This window comes from Mycteria americana, chromosome 19 (genome assembly GCF_035582795.1).
Source record: "Mycteria americana isolate JAX WOST 10 ecotype Jacksonville Zoo and Gardens chromosome 19, USCA_MyAme_1.0, whole genome shotgun sequence".
NCBI classification, from domain to species: domain Eukaryota; kingdom Metazoa; phylum Chordata; class Aves; order Ciconiiformes; family Ciconiidae; genus Mycteria; species Mycteria americana.
The window spans coordinates 4,062,259-4,075,768 of NC_134383.1; the positions used below are offsets into that span (position 1 = coordinate 4,062,259).

At 46.6% G+C, this 13,510-nt stretch overlaps 1 protein-coding gene across 2 annotated transcripts in view; it reads left to right on the plus strand.

The window, feature by feature from the left end:
* Positions 1 to 11,717, plus strand: part of SORL1 (sortilin related receptor 1) — a 54,110-nt gene extending 42,393 nt beyond the window's left edge. For both annotated transcript variants that reach the window (XM_075521163.1, XM_075521162.1), the window contains exons 38-48: positions 299 to 371; positions 1,566 to 1,648; positions 1,934 to 2,030; positions 2,619 to 2,803; positions 3,288 to 3,407; positions 3,508 to 3,672; positions 4,582 to 4,756; positions 5,291 to 5,397; positions 6,091 to 6,283; positions 6,402 to 6,614; positions 6,986 to 11,717. In XM_075521163.1, the coding sequence (XP_075377278.1) occupies positions 299 to 371; positions 1,566 to 1,648; positions 1,934 to 2,030; positions 2,619 to 2,803; positions 3,288 to 3,407; positions 3,508 to 3,672; positions 4,582 to 4,756; positions 5,291 to 5,397; positions 6,091 to 6,283; positions 6,402 to 6,614; positions 6,986 to 7,053 (1,479 nt within the window). In that variant the 3' untranslated portion in view covers positions 7,054 to 11,717. The remainder of the gene's footprint in view (positions 1 to 298; positions 372 to 1,565; positions 1,649 to 1,933; positions 2,031 to 2,618; positions 2,804 to 3,287; positions 3,408 to 3,507; positions 3,673 to 4,581; positions 4,757 to 5,290; positions 5,398 to 6,090; positions 6,284 to 6,401; positions 6,615 to 6,985) is intronic.
* Positions 11,718 to 13,510: the final 1,793 nt, after the last annotated feature.

Genomic DNA, 13,510 nt, shown 5'->3' on the forward strand with positions numbered 1-13,510 from the left:
AGAGTCCAAAGCTCCTTATCTTGATGGACTCCTCCTAAAGATCTCATAAGAGAGTGGTTATCTGCGAAGAGGATGCACCTCCCTCCTCTAAGATTCCTTTAATTGACTTAAAGCAGTCTGCTTTATCTCTGTAATAAGCATTTTATTGCCAAGTAATTAAGCTATTGTTTGCTTCAAAGTCCTTTTCCCATGAGCTCTGCCACGTCCGTAACCTTGCTCTAACCTCGTTCTCTGTTTGCATTATACAATGTTGGCGGCGTACATTTGTTCATATTAACTAACTCTCTTATTTGAAAAGGTTGCTGCGGTAACTAGTCGAGGAGTGGGAAATTGGAGTGATTCCAAATCCATAACCACCATAAAAGGCAAAGGTAAATGTTGTTGTTTCAGTCAACTCGGACAACATAGCAAAAAGGCTGCATACAAGCCTGAAGCGTTAGCATCAGCATGCATAACCACCTCCTCGTTCTTTACGCTTCCCTATTGAGCGTTTTACACTATTTAACAACTTTGCTGTACCATTTTGCTTAACTTGATCTGCCTCAAAGTTCAGTGGCAAGTCTGAACGGGTTGCTGACTCTTCCTCTGAACTCTGTGGCACGTAGGATGGAGGTACTGCCCTGGAAGCGGGTGAGAAGCCTGTCCAGAACGGTGGCCCTCTCTCCTGGACTGCAGATGGATTCCCTCTGACTTGTGTAGGCTAGATCCTACCTTTAGATAGGCGAGACATACTACCACCAACTCCTTCGCTGTCACTGGCTGAAAGGATGCTTGCCCTGTTAGGTTATGATTATGATGGTTTCTGCATCTCATGTACGTTAGACCACTAAAAGACCACTAAGGCTCCCATGAACTATCACAACATTACAGTAGATAAATTCAAACAACACAGTAAATCATTTCCCTCCAAACTGTTTTTAGAAAAGCCTTTTGAGATCATTTGTATTCATGCCAAGTTTTTCTTCCAAAACTATATTCTGATGTCAAAATAGTCTGCTAATTTGTCAGGTAAAAGTGCATCCTCACTATGTTGACAAAGGGAGGAAAGAAAACACCACGCTACTAAAATTGCAGGATTCAGATAATATGAAGTACATGAGTACCTGACAGTTAGAAAAACAGAGGTAGAAAGAACCGTAATAACTTTTACTTCAGGTTTTGCATGAGCGCTTGACAGCTGTCCCCACCAATAGCTCCTGATCTCCCTCACCGGTTCCTCTGAAGGCCAGAAACCGTTACCTGTGATATGAGCTTGCCCCACTGAGTTCAGAAGTAAAATACCTGTGTCCAGACCTCTCTGCTTCCAGCCTGTGCCAAGCAAGGCACAGATAAGGCAGCTTTTAGATGGTCGACTGAAAAAATGATGGAGGTACAGCATGTCAGTGCCTTCTCTGAGGGGCATGTGTCTTAGAGACAGGCAAGGTTGGGGCTGGAAAGATGGGGGATTCCTTGTCTGAGAGATGATTGTCATAATGAAAGCCTGTATTTTACCTGTCCCCTCCCCATAAGTATTTGTATTTCTTTGTGCTGCCGTAACAGCTGTTTCTCCCTTTCTTTCCTTCCAGTCATTCCTCCACCTGTCATACACATTGAGAGCTACAGTGAGGACTCCATAAGTTTCAGCCTAAAAATGACTACGAATATCAAGGTAAAATTTTTACCTTTACTTCTGAAACTAGAATAAAGAAAAAAAGGCCTGCGTTGGGTAAATGGTAAATACTGGATGGGATAAGCTGTCACCCATTTCAGTATTGCGATTGCTTTTTGAAACTAGTTATTTCATGCCAGATCACTTCTTACTACTCATCAACCGTCTCAGCTCTCTTAATTAGGATGGGAAATACAATGCAAAGACTTTCACCAGTGAGTCTTTCGCTGCATGCAAAACCAGCTGAACTGATAGTTCGTATTGTGTGCCCTTGCTGCTTGACAGGTCAGCGGTTACGTTGTGAACATCTACTGGACGTTTGATACACACAGGCAGGAAAAAAGGACTCTGATCATAGAAGGAGAAAAGTCCATCCAGAAAGGTAAATTCTGTGTAAAGTGTAAAATTCTGCTTTAGTCAACACCAAACGGAAGGTTTTACGGAAGGCTATCGGATTTTTTTTTCTTTTTTTGCAACTGAGTAGTTTCTGTTTAGGAAAGAATAAATCTTGAGAGGACAAACCAGCAAATCCTTGGCCTCTCTTCTTAGGACTTGGAGATTTCAAGCCGATTTGGGATTTATCCCCCAGAGCTGCACTAGCCTTTTTTCATCACATGGGATTTTGTTTGTGGTTCCTTATCTACTCTGCAAAAGGTCAACAATTTCTTGGGCTTGTATAGAGTACATGTCCCTGTTAATCAGATTACTTTCTGGTTTGGGAAAATCACTGGTGTGCACAGTCTAGATATGGGAAAGCATCCCGATACAGAAAAGCACAGGCTGGGTTAGATACCAGAGTCCCAGGTGCTTCTGTATAAAGGAAATTACTCAAAATGAATCAAAACACAAACCAAGAGAGGCAGGCTCCTGTCTAAGATTGTTTGATGCTGCTGACCGTTTCCTATTGCTCTCACCCTGCCATTGCAATATTTTGCCTCACCTAATACTGCACGTTTCTCTTCTTGCTCAGTTGCAAATTTGACAGCACACACCCCCTATGAAATTTCTGCTTGGGCTAAGACGGAGCTGGGTGACAGCCCTCTGTCTTTTGTACACGTGGTGACCAGTGGAACAAGACCTGCATCACCAAGTCTCAAAGCCAAGGCCATCAACCAGACTGCGGTGGAGTGCAGCTGGACTGGACCGAGGAATGTCGTAAGGCACCGACTCTTTTCTCACCAGCCAGGACAGGGTCTAGCTCAGAGCCTCAAAACGCAAGCAAAATCTTAAAACACGATTATTTGTTGGGATTGAATTGCAAGGCCCTGAAAATTTTGTGCTCAAAAAATGAGGGAAAGCAGCTGCTGCCCCTTAAACAGAAGCAAGGAAAGCTATCTTGTTGTCTATTTGTTCGGCCACCGATCTAGCGGAGAAGTGGCTGAAATACACTGGTAACAACATGATGCTCCAGTGGTCTTTCAATTGACTGCTGTGTTATCAGAGCTGAGCCTGGGATTTTAGGGTGGGGAGCACAGCGGTGAGCGGGCAGACTGAACCTGAACTTGGGCAGGAGAGAGTGCCCAGAGGAAAAAGGGTCTTTGCGTCACGTCCCTAAAAAGCAACAGCCAGTGAAAGTTTGGGTGGGAGCTCCGGCCCTTGCCAAAACCTGTACCGTCCCTGTTGTGCTCTTCCTCCCCAGGTCTATGGCATCTTCTACGCCACATCCTTCCTGGAGCTGTACAGAAGCCCTCACAACACCACCACGACCTCCCACAACATCACCATGATCGTGCAGCGGGACGAGCAGTACCTGTTTCTGGTAGGCTCCTTTTCTGTTCCCCCTCCTACCTGCACTGCAGGCTGTAGTTTGGTACCAAAGGGTGCAGGCACAGTATTAACCGCTGTGTCATCCCTTCAAGGTCCGTGTGATGTCTCCCTACCAAGGGCCACCGTCCGACTACGTTGTGGTGAAGATGATCCCTGACAACCGGCTTCCCCCCCGGCACCTCCACTCGGTGCACACTGGAAAGACATTCGCAGTCATTAAGTGGGAATCGCCCTACGATTCGCCTGACCAGGACATGGTAATATCTCACAGCGCCTTCTCCTGTCCCTTTACTGCAAAACCCTGGCTCAAAGACAGATCCCTGACCTGCTGCTGATAGAGAACCGAGTCTGAGATCAGGTCTGCCCTCCCTCTAAATAGTTGTCATCAAGATGCTGACACCTCCGGGACCTGCATTTCCTCTCTTCACATTACTGGCCATTAGCTCAGGTTAAAACGCTGCGTTTAAAAAGAGTCAGGTCTGGGATATCTGTTGCTGCCTGAGTCTGAAAGCAAACTTGGGCATGCGCTGAAACACCTTCCTGGGCTTCGGCTTTGCCCTGGAGCCTGGGCTGGCCGGTGCCTGAGCCCAGCCCGGCCGGTGCCTGAGCCCAGCCCGCAGGCCAGCAGGACAGGCGTTGGGCCAGCCGGGCTGCGGGCTCTGCCTCCCGCTCCGGCCGCGCCGGCACAGCCCCAACAAAGCCCAGTTCTGTTTTCTGGCATGCTGGCGTACAGTCAGGTCTCGCTCCATTGAAGGCAAGTCATTTTCTCAGCAAGCTTTCCGCTCCTATTCTGGTCCAGAGACTTTAACGGCAAAGGTTTAAAGGTATATATATATCTTCCCGGCAAAACTGGAAACTTTGACGGGGCAGGAGTTTGCATTGCATCCTTGTGATTCATTAAGAAATACAACCTGAGATTTTCCTCCTGCCCTCATCTGTTCCAGTAACTGCATTTCCTGTATCTGTAAATACTGATCTCGGGCAGGGATCCAGCTAGGCCAGCAAGAGGCTTGCAATCTTACTTCCCAGGCTTTCTGTAGAGCGCAGGCGTGGTTTAATTTAAATTTTGTCACCCTGCGTCTAATGTCCTGCCATTGTATGAGATTGCTAGCAAGTCTGCAGGAAAGTAAGACCTTTCACTGCGTATGCCTTCCCTCCCCCTCCAGTTGTATGCTGTCGCAGTTAAAGATTTAGTAAGAAAAACAGATAAAATCTACAAAGTGAAAACCCGGAACAGCACGGTGGAGTACACCATTAAGAAACTTGAACCAGGAGGCAAATACCATGTGATTGTTCAACTGGGAAATATGAGCAAAGAATCCAGCATGAAGATCAACACAGGTAAGGGAAAGAGTACTACTGGGTGGGTGCCGGGGTGAGTCCTTGCAGCACTGTCCACTAGAGGGAATCCAGCGCCCGTCCCACACAGCATCCATCCCACCGCTGTGCTGCTTGGAAGCTGCAGCAGTGTTTCTGCATCGCTTAGTCCTCTCCCACAGCCGAAGCCCCGTTCCGAGAGGCCTCCCTGCACCTCCCAGGGAAGGCAATTAAACCCCCGAAAAACAGCAGTGGCGAGGAAGCCTCTCAAACGGTAGCCAGGGGGTTTTTCTCCTGCTTAGGTGGAGATGGGAAAGACACCTGTAGACACCATGAAGTACCGTTACAGTCCTACCATAAAAACCCACTGAAAAACTCCTAGCACCTTACATGCCACAGTATCCTCTCCTCCAGTACAGCCCTTCTCTAAGCGGAGTATTGTGCTGACCCCTAAAAAATACTACGTTTCAGAAGCGATGCCATTGCTGTTTCTCAGCCAAAAGAAAAGTGCCATCAGTGCTAAAACCTAACCCGCCTGCCATTTTTTCTCATTTGCAGTTCCACTGTCTGCACCAGACGCCTTAAAAATTATAACAGAAAATGACCATATTCTGCTTTTTTGGAAGAGTTTGGCATTAAAGGAAAGTAATTTCAATGAAAGCCGGGTAAGTTGCGCTGTCTCTCTCGTCCTACAGGCAGTGTTTCAGAAAAACCCAGAGCAGAGTCACTGCAAGGCTCCTTTCACAGACTCTTTGGAATACGCCAGTACGCTCTGCTCCCCTAAGTGTCCTTGATGAGCCCTCTACACAGAGCTCCCTTCAATTCGTATCACGACTAAGGCACTAAAGCCGATAGGTCCGGTCGGTCACCTTTTAGGAACATAATTATCTTCTTGAAAAAGGTCAACTGTCACGTGTGTGAAAGGACTGGGAATAGGACACTGCCCCGCTGTGCTGGGACGCACGTGCCGGGAAGTGTCTGAGAATTGTCAGTATTTAGACTTTGATAGAAAATCTGTGACGTTCTCTGTCAGGGCCCGGGCAGGTAGCAAACTGCGCCAAAAAAGCCATCACCATTACTGGACTCTGTGCTTTGGGTGGTCTCGGGTGGACACCAAGCGCAGAGCGAACCAGACAGACCTAAATCTTCTCTCCTCCCTGAACTGGCCAAGGTCAATGCACACTGATGGATGCCTGGAGGAGGCTTCACATTGCTCTCTCCCAGCTGATAGCCCAATGCATTTCATCAAAGCTAGATTCAGGAGGAAAAACAAGTTTCAAAGCCCTGTCAGAAGGAGCAAACCTCACCTCTGCAGCCGAGTGATTTGGGGTTTGTGTCTTTGTTTTCACAACTCTCAGGGTTACGAGATTCACATGTTTGACAGCTTGATGAACATCACTGCTTATCTCGGGAACACCACAGAAAACTTCTTCAAAGTTTCCAACCTGAAGATAGGTCACAACTATTCGTTCACCGTTCGGGCCAGGTGCCTGTATAGCGGGCAGATGTGTGGCGAGCCAGCCACTCTTCTCTATGATGAACTAGGAACTGGTAAGTCCCTGGCATTTTCCCCATCCTCCTGAACAAAGACTAACGAAAGCCTCACAAACTCACTAGAGAAATGTGCTGTCCATTGCAAATGGCAATTCTCTCCCTCCCTCACCCGTAGGTGAAGACTCCTCCGCAACAAAAACCGGTAGATCCACAGACGTCGCTGCCATCGTGGTACCGGTGCTGTTCCTGCTGCTGGTGAGCCTCGGGATTGGCTTCGTGGTGCTGTACATGAGGCACAGACGGCTGCAGAACAGCTTCACCGCCTTTGCGAACAGCCACTACAGCTCCCGCCTGGGCTCGGCCATATTCTCCTCAGGAGATGATTTAGGTACGTAGCCCTTGGTTTCATGCAATGGCATTTCAGGGCAGCCTTAAGGACGTGAAATCAGTGCAAGACCGAACTTCTCTATCACGCTTTGGGCCACCTCTGGCATAAAAATCTCTATGGATTTGGTCTCGTCCTAAGAGTACAAAGCTGGCCCAGGACAAATGTTTTTAGCAACTTCACTTAAACCACTCCCTCTAATGCAAATCAGTTAAAACCTGAATGTAACAGATACAACCACCAGGTAAGAGCACGAGCGAGGCCACAATATACTGGTTTTGAGGGCAGTTTTGTGGCCAGCTTCAGGAGCCTGGTTAGTCGTGCCCCGTGAAACGCTGAGGGCAGCATAACAGCACTCTGGGTTTGTTTTTCAGGCGATGAGGATGACGAAGCCCCAATGATAACTGGATTTTCAGATGATGTTCCCATGGTCATCGCGTGAAGCGCATTTCTGACTGTAAAAACCAAATGGTGTAAATATTTTATTTGATAAAAATAGTTGATTGTTTATTTTAAAAATGCACTTTGAGTTGCAATATGTTATTTTTATATGGGCCAAAAAAAATTTTAAAAATACACTTTGTAGTAATCAACTGTGAATTGCAGACTAGGTTGGTTTAGTAACAAATTGCTTTGATTTAACATTAATTTAGTCTTACAAGGCTATGCTTGCTGGGCATGCTTTTAAGTCTGTGAGATATTTTCTGTTGACTAAATTGGCTACTCGTTTTATTTTTCTAAGACAAGAACAAATTTATTTAAAAAAATTTCAGGAGATTATATATGTAGAGAGAGATAAGTAATATAGTCCCTGAAGGTTTTGCTTTTACTTTAAAAAAAATCCTTTGGACTTCGTTTTATATGAAAGTATTTTTGTTGTGTTAATTTATTGGGAAATCTGCTTGAGAACAGATTTCCAAAGTCGTCAGACATTGTACACATTATTGTGTAGAACATGTGCCACTTTATCTTGCAAGGCAGTAGTATCTTGGCATCCCCATCATTGTTCTTGCCATGATAATAAAAATCCTCATTTTTACGTATTTTTCCCCCTTATTAAAAGACCCGATCTTTCAGCAATCTCAGAGCCCAAGTCAAGATACTGCAGCACATACTTCACGTATGAGTTTAGCTTCCTGCTGCTGTACCTAAAAGCCAAAAGCATCCCTACCAAGGGTCACGCAAAGCCTTGCACGCGGCCGTGACGCCGCGGGCCATTAGCAGGAGGGCTTCTGGGCTCTGCTAATGTGGTTGCTCCTGGGCAGCAGCGCTGCAGCATCCTGTCGCAGTGCTGTGCAAGCGCCCAGGCTTTGCGGTTTTGACCCTCGCTTTCGGGTGCACAGTAACAACGGTCCAGGCCGTGCCCTACCCTCCCACCGCTGCCCAAACCCCTTGGAGGCACCTGCAGTTACCGAGCTGCTGACCGTGCCCATCACGCGTGGCCTAATTAATCTGTAGCTTATGTCTGTAACATCACTGAAAAAAATTTGCCACTACCTGAAGTTAAAGCGCACACCTTAAACCCCAGCTAATCAGGACACCTTTCCTCTGTGGAGCTTCTCTAAGATGCTACTGTGTCGGTGGGTCGGAAGGGGGAGCCTCCACTGTGCGCAACTGGGAGGCAGCTTCGCAGACAGGTTTTCCACAGTCATACAGAGCAGTAATTACCAAACGTCTAAATTCATTTGGTTTACAGCAGGGATTCGATCCTCCTTCATTAGCATTTCCTAAAAGTAGCTGTTGTAGTACCTTCAGCTTTAGAAGTAACATATATATATACGCGTATGTATTATTTTCCCATCACTAGTCATCTCACGTTTCCAGTAGACATACAGAGCTAAGCAGTAGAACTGTCTGGTTACCATTGTCAAGCTTTTTTTGTGATAGCAAAATGTGAATCTCACCACGAATCCAACTACTTGCCAACCCAAGAGTGACGACACGAGCGGGTGGTCACGGGTCACGCCTGTCCATGCTCTATATATGCAAAGCTTCGCACCAGTAAAATACAGCACACTGTCTTGTCACGCTGTTTTCTTTGTTGAAACCAAAAATATTTTTGCAGTGTAAATTAAGTTATAATTGCAGTCTTCCTACAGATGAAATGAGAGAGGCCAACTATGTTTTGATACATGACTGATCCATTTAATTTCACATACAGAAAATGTATACAAAGTTGAAGTTCTGTATGGTTTGATACTCTATAGAAATACTAACTCTATTTTCAATTACTGGTGTTATCATTCCCGGTGACAGGTTTTTCCCCCAAAGCTGGGACCAAACTATAATCGGATTTTTATAAGTAGGAGCGAGCTTGCAGAGTTGCAATATTTTTACCTTGTTAGTGGGTCAGGTGCTGTTCAGGAGTAAAAATTTTGAGTAAATCAACCCAGCATGTATAGCTCAATTTGCCTAGAATTACAGCTACAGAGAGAGACCAGAACCTGACCCAGAGGCTAAACTATTCTAAAGGTATAAATCAAAAGATTTGATATAGGAAAGAAAGCCTAAAAGCAGAGATAAAGAGTATTGAACCCCTTCCTTATTAAGCAAATATTTCTGGCACAGGTAACGGAGAAGTACAGTATAGTATCCCAGAAGGTGGTACCTCTCTGGTGAGAATTACTACCGGTTAAATACTGCTACTTTACTCCCCCAGGGTAAATCCTGCTCGAGTACAGCGAGTAGAGTTTAGCCCATCTCGTGTCTCTATCTGGAAGGCAGATGCCAAGGGGGACCCTTGTAACCACTTTATATTCTGCAGAAATCCCGTGGCTGGATGCTTTCAAGCATCAGCTGGGGGACAGGTTGCTTCTGGCCACTCTGAAAGGCTCCTTTGTACCCGTGGCTCAGCGACATCCGTACGGAGCTCAGTCTATTGCCAGCAAAGCATTTTGTTGAAACACTGTACTCAAAAGCATCGCTCCTGGTTACCTGTGCCTCACTAACGCAACGCGGGTGGAACAGAGCCCCTGCCCTCAGCCTGCCGTCGCCCCTGCGTTGCACGGGGGTTTGGGGCACTGCAGCAGGCAGGTTGTGTGCAAAGCTGGATTTACCTGATGTGGACAGTACTGTAACGCAGAGGCACACCCTACGCTCCGAGACTTTCCCTTCATTGCAAAAATCACCACTGTGCTCTCAGCAAAGCAACTTCACAGGGCTAGTGTATTTTATATAGAGAGAAGTCTAAGCCCCAGGCAGGGAGTGAGCAGGACAGAAGCAGTTCTGGGTAAATTGTATATTTTTATGAACTTTTGAAGCACGAAATCTTGTTCACAGAGACGTATAGGGGGTGGGAGGGTTCTGGTGTAAATATGGTACATGGATGTGGACGCATATTTTGTTCTGGTTTTGCTTCAGTAGCCTTATGCAATGTGACGTGAATCATTACCCTAACTTTTGGGAGGTGACTTGGGTTTACCTCATAGAAACCCAGTGAAATGTTTGAGTCCATAAGGAAAAAACGGGGTATGGGAAGTACCCTGGTTAGGAGGAACTTCTTCCAGTTAATTTGCGCTTGCATCCATTTCAGATTTCACTGCAGATGCCTGCGGGTACTCTTAAGTCCATTTGAACAAAAGACTAAAGTTGAACACTAAAATCTGGTGGGGTTTTGGACCGTGAGTTTGTTTTGCTTTGGCTCGGGGTTTTTTTGAGGGGTTTTTGTGCGTTTTTTGGGAGTGGGGGTTCTGGTTTTTACAAGAAAGGACAAGGAGCTGCCATTTTCCGGGCTTGAGATCTGAACACCCATTCAAGGTCGAAAAAGCGATCCTTTCAGCCTGAATAAATCACATCGCTCCTTCGGCCGTCAGCCGCCTCATCCGTAAAATGGCTGCGGCGCGCTGCGCACCCCAGCTCCCGCGGAGACCTGCGCAGGCGACCACCTCCGCGGAGCCCGGCACCCGCCGCGGGCGCGCGCAGCGGCCAGCCGGAGCACGGGCTTACAGCTCCTCCGCTGCGCGGCCGGCGGCCCGTACCCCAGGGGAACACGAAGAGGAATTTCAGAGAGGGGTGAAGCATGTCGTGTTGACCGCAGGGGAAAACCGTGCGTGCAGATATTTAATCTGTAGAATAGCTGGCGTGCTGTAAGTTCACGCCCCGGCTAACCCTGCCGTAACTTGTTCCATGTGCTCCTACCTTGACACAGCATTAGCAGGAGAGAGCCGCAGATTTAGTACTGGGAAAAGACTATTTTGCTTGGACAGAGATCAAGTTACATATAGATGTACACGAGCGCGTACCCAGCCAGAAAGGGGAGGAGAGCACACGAGCATGAGGGAGCACGTGCCGTGACAGCGCTGGCTACCGACATCCACGCCATCGTCTTTTGGCCTGGTGACCAAAGGACCTTTGTGTTTTCAGGTCACCTTCTTGGTGACAAAATGGTATTGCTTCCTGCTGGTTTCTAGAAACCCTGGGAGAAGTGACTTGAAAGCTCCTGTCTGGGTGGAGGGGGATCTGCCTCGCCCAGACAACCGACAAGGCAGGATTATTTACTAATAATTTAGTAAATTATTAGTGAACAGCTAATTTCTCGAGTCACCAAAAGCAGCCCCAAACTCTCATTAGCCACCAGGGAAACCTCACCTGAGCCAGCGACTCTCACTGAGCAGCACGCCCTTTCCTCGCAGGGCAGATTTCAGTCTTGGGATCTGCATATGCTTGAAATCTCTTTGTAGGGACAGAGAGGTATTTAATGACAACTTCACTAATTTGCTGGTGGAAATATAAAACTGTGTTCAGGAAAGACCAAAATAACATTTTCCGAAACAACTTTCAAGTCTCCTTCAAATGGACTTCAGAAGGGAAATGGTGCAATTGAGTTAGTCACTCTTGGACCCAGAGAGCATCTTCATTACCGGAACTAGCTGTAACATTTATAATTAATCCTTCAAAACGTGCAGCAGTCTACAAGCAGCCAGTCTATAACGAGATTTTTAGAGGTAGTGTCAACTTCTAATCTGGTTCCTTAAGTGCAGTTTAATACTATACCATTCGAATTGCTACTCTCTGTCTTTTTTTTTTTTTTTCATCCACTGATTTCTGCTATGTTATTATTGCACAATTTTGAAGGAATTTTTGTCTGTCAATTTTTTTCCACTTACTGATAATAATAAAAATGGACTGGGTAAACAAAACAATTTCTGGTTTCCAAAGTTATTATCTAGTCTCTGTGTGTCTAGCGCAATAAAAAGGAGACTTTTTCCTGAACCGTATTTTTGTTTTACATTAGAAGGACGCGTTGTATAACCTAACGGGATGATCAGAAACAGAAAAATAGAGCTTTCTGCAGAAGGAGCAGCAGAGTCCTACGAGAAAGGTACCACTAGCATTCGTAATGCAGTCACGTATCTGGCTGGTTCTCGGTCCCTTCCTTCAAGGTCGGCACCAGTCAGTAAGCAACGCCCTCAGACACCAGACAACATTTCGAGCCTTCCCGAGCCTCACCTCCACGTCTGCAGAACAACATCTCCGGCACTAAGCCCCGCTGGCTGCTCACGTCACACATTATTTCCCTGGTTAAAATCCATTTCCACAACAATCCCGTCCCCGCACCGCGTAGCGTGTTTGCGCTGTTTGGCTGTCGCCGTTTGAAACCCTGTGTATGCAAGTACACCTGACACCCAAGCAGCCGAAAAAAAGCAGAATTACTACTCGCAGAGAGAGGTAATGAGCAGGCAGCAGTCTCTTCACACGTACCTCATTTTTTAGCCTACATAATTGGAAAGGCAACATGTGAGCTTGGTGGACATAATTGAGGCGTGCAAGCATCTTAAGTGTTGCACTTCATTAATGTTTAGCTTAAGGCAACATTAACAAACAGCCATTCCTTCCTCCCCGTTGCCCCCTTCTTCATGAATGAAGCTGATTTTTCCCTATTGTTGCTGAAATAGATTGCTCCCCCCAGGAGGTACAAGAAGTTACACCTCATTCCCATGCACCTACTTTCTTTTAAAGTAGTCAACGTGACTCTTAAGCTTCAGCGCTAAGCGTCACTGAGAAAATATTGACAGAGTAAAGGCTTGACAGAAAAGAGATCTGTTCATGCCTCCCCTCCTAACAAAACTTGCAGATTTTTATGGATGGGAAAGATTTTCCCCCTAATCCTTTACTGCCCTCACCAAAACTGTATTTATCGGGTTACCTTGTGATGAACTGAAGAAGTATTGCTCTGAGAGACCCAGCCTCTCCTGCCCACCGTCCCACTCACAACCCTTCCCTGGGCTGCCCGTGGACTTTTTATATCAAGACCCCACGGGCCCTCACCTGATCCTCACCTTCAGACCCATTACCTGGGGAGCAGCCAGAAAGTCACAGGTGGAGACTAAACCCACCTACCCTGGAAGTGGGCACTGGAATTTTTTCCTGGCCCTTTTCTTTGTATCTTCTCCCTTTTTATTGCTTTTATGACCTTTCCTTATTATCTAGCCTCTAAACGCAACAAGCTCTTGAAAATAAGAGAGTTTCTCGTAGAGTCTCTATAGTACCCGTGCCAGTAGGTATACCCTGCTCTCCAACACGTGAGGTAATGGTATTAGGCAATGACTCCGAACGAATAATGGTATCTTAAATATTGCTGAGCATGTTGGCAGTTCTCAAATAAATCTCCCAGCTTTGCTCGTTATGTGACTTCATTTTCTCTTTGAGACCCCAGTTGTCTCTTGTTTTACACCTGAGCCCGAGCGTGCCCCAGGAAGCATCCAGCTCTCTTTTTCCCTGCTGCTTTCACGCTGGAGAGTCAGAGTTTCATGAAGAAACACAGCTAGGCATGATCGCATCGCTCCCACGGGTTTCTCCGAGCCTCCCCTTCCCCACAGCACCCTCTGAATCACGCACATCTGACAGGGGGAGAGGTCTCGGAAGATGCCACTATCCATGTGTTCCTTGAAAACAAGAGG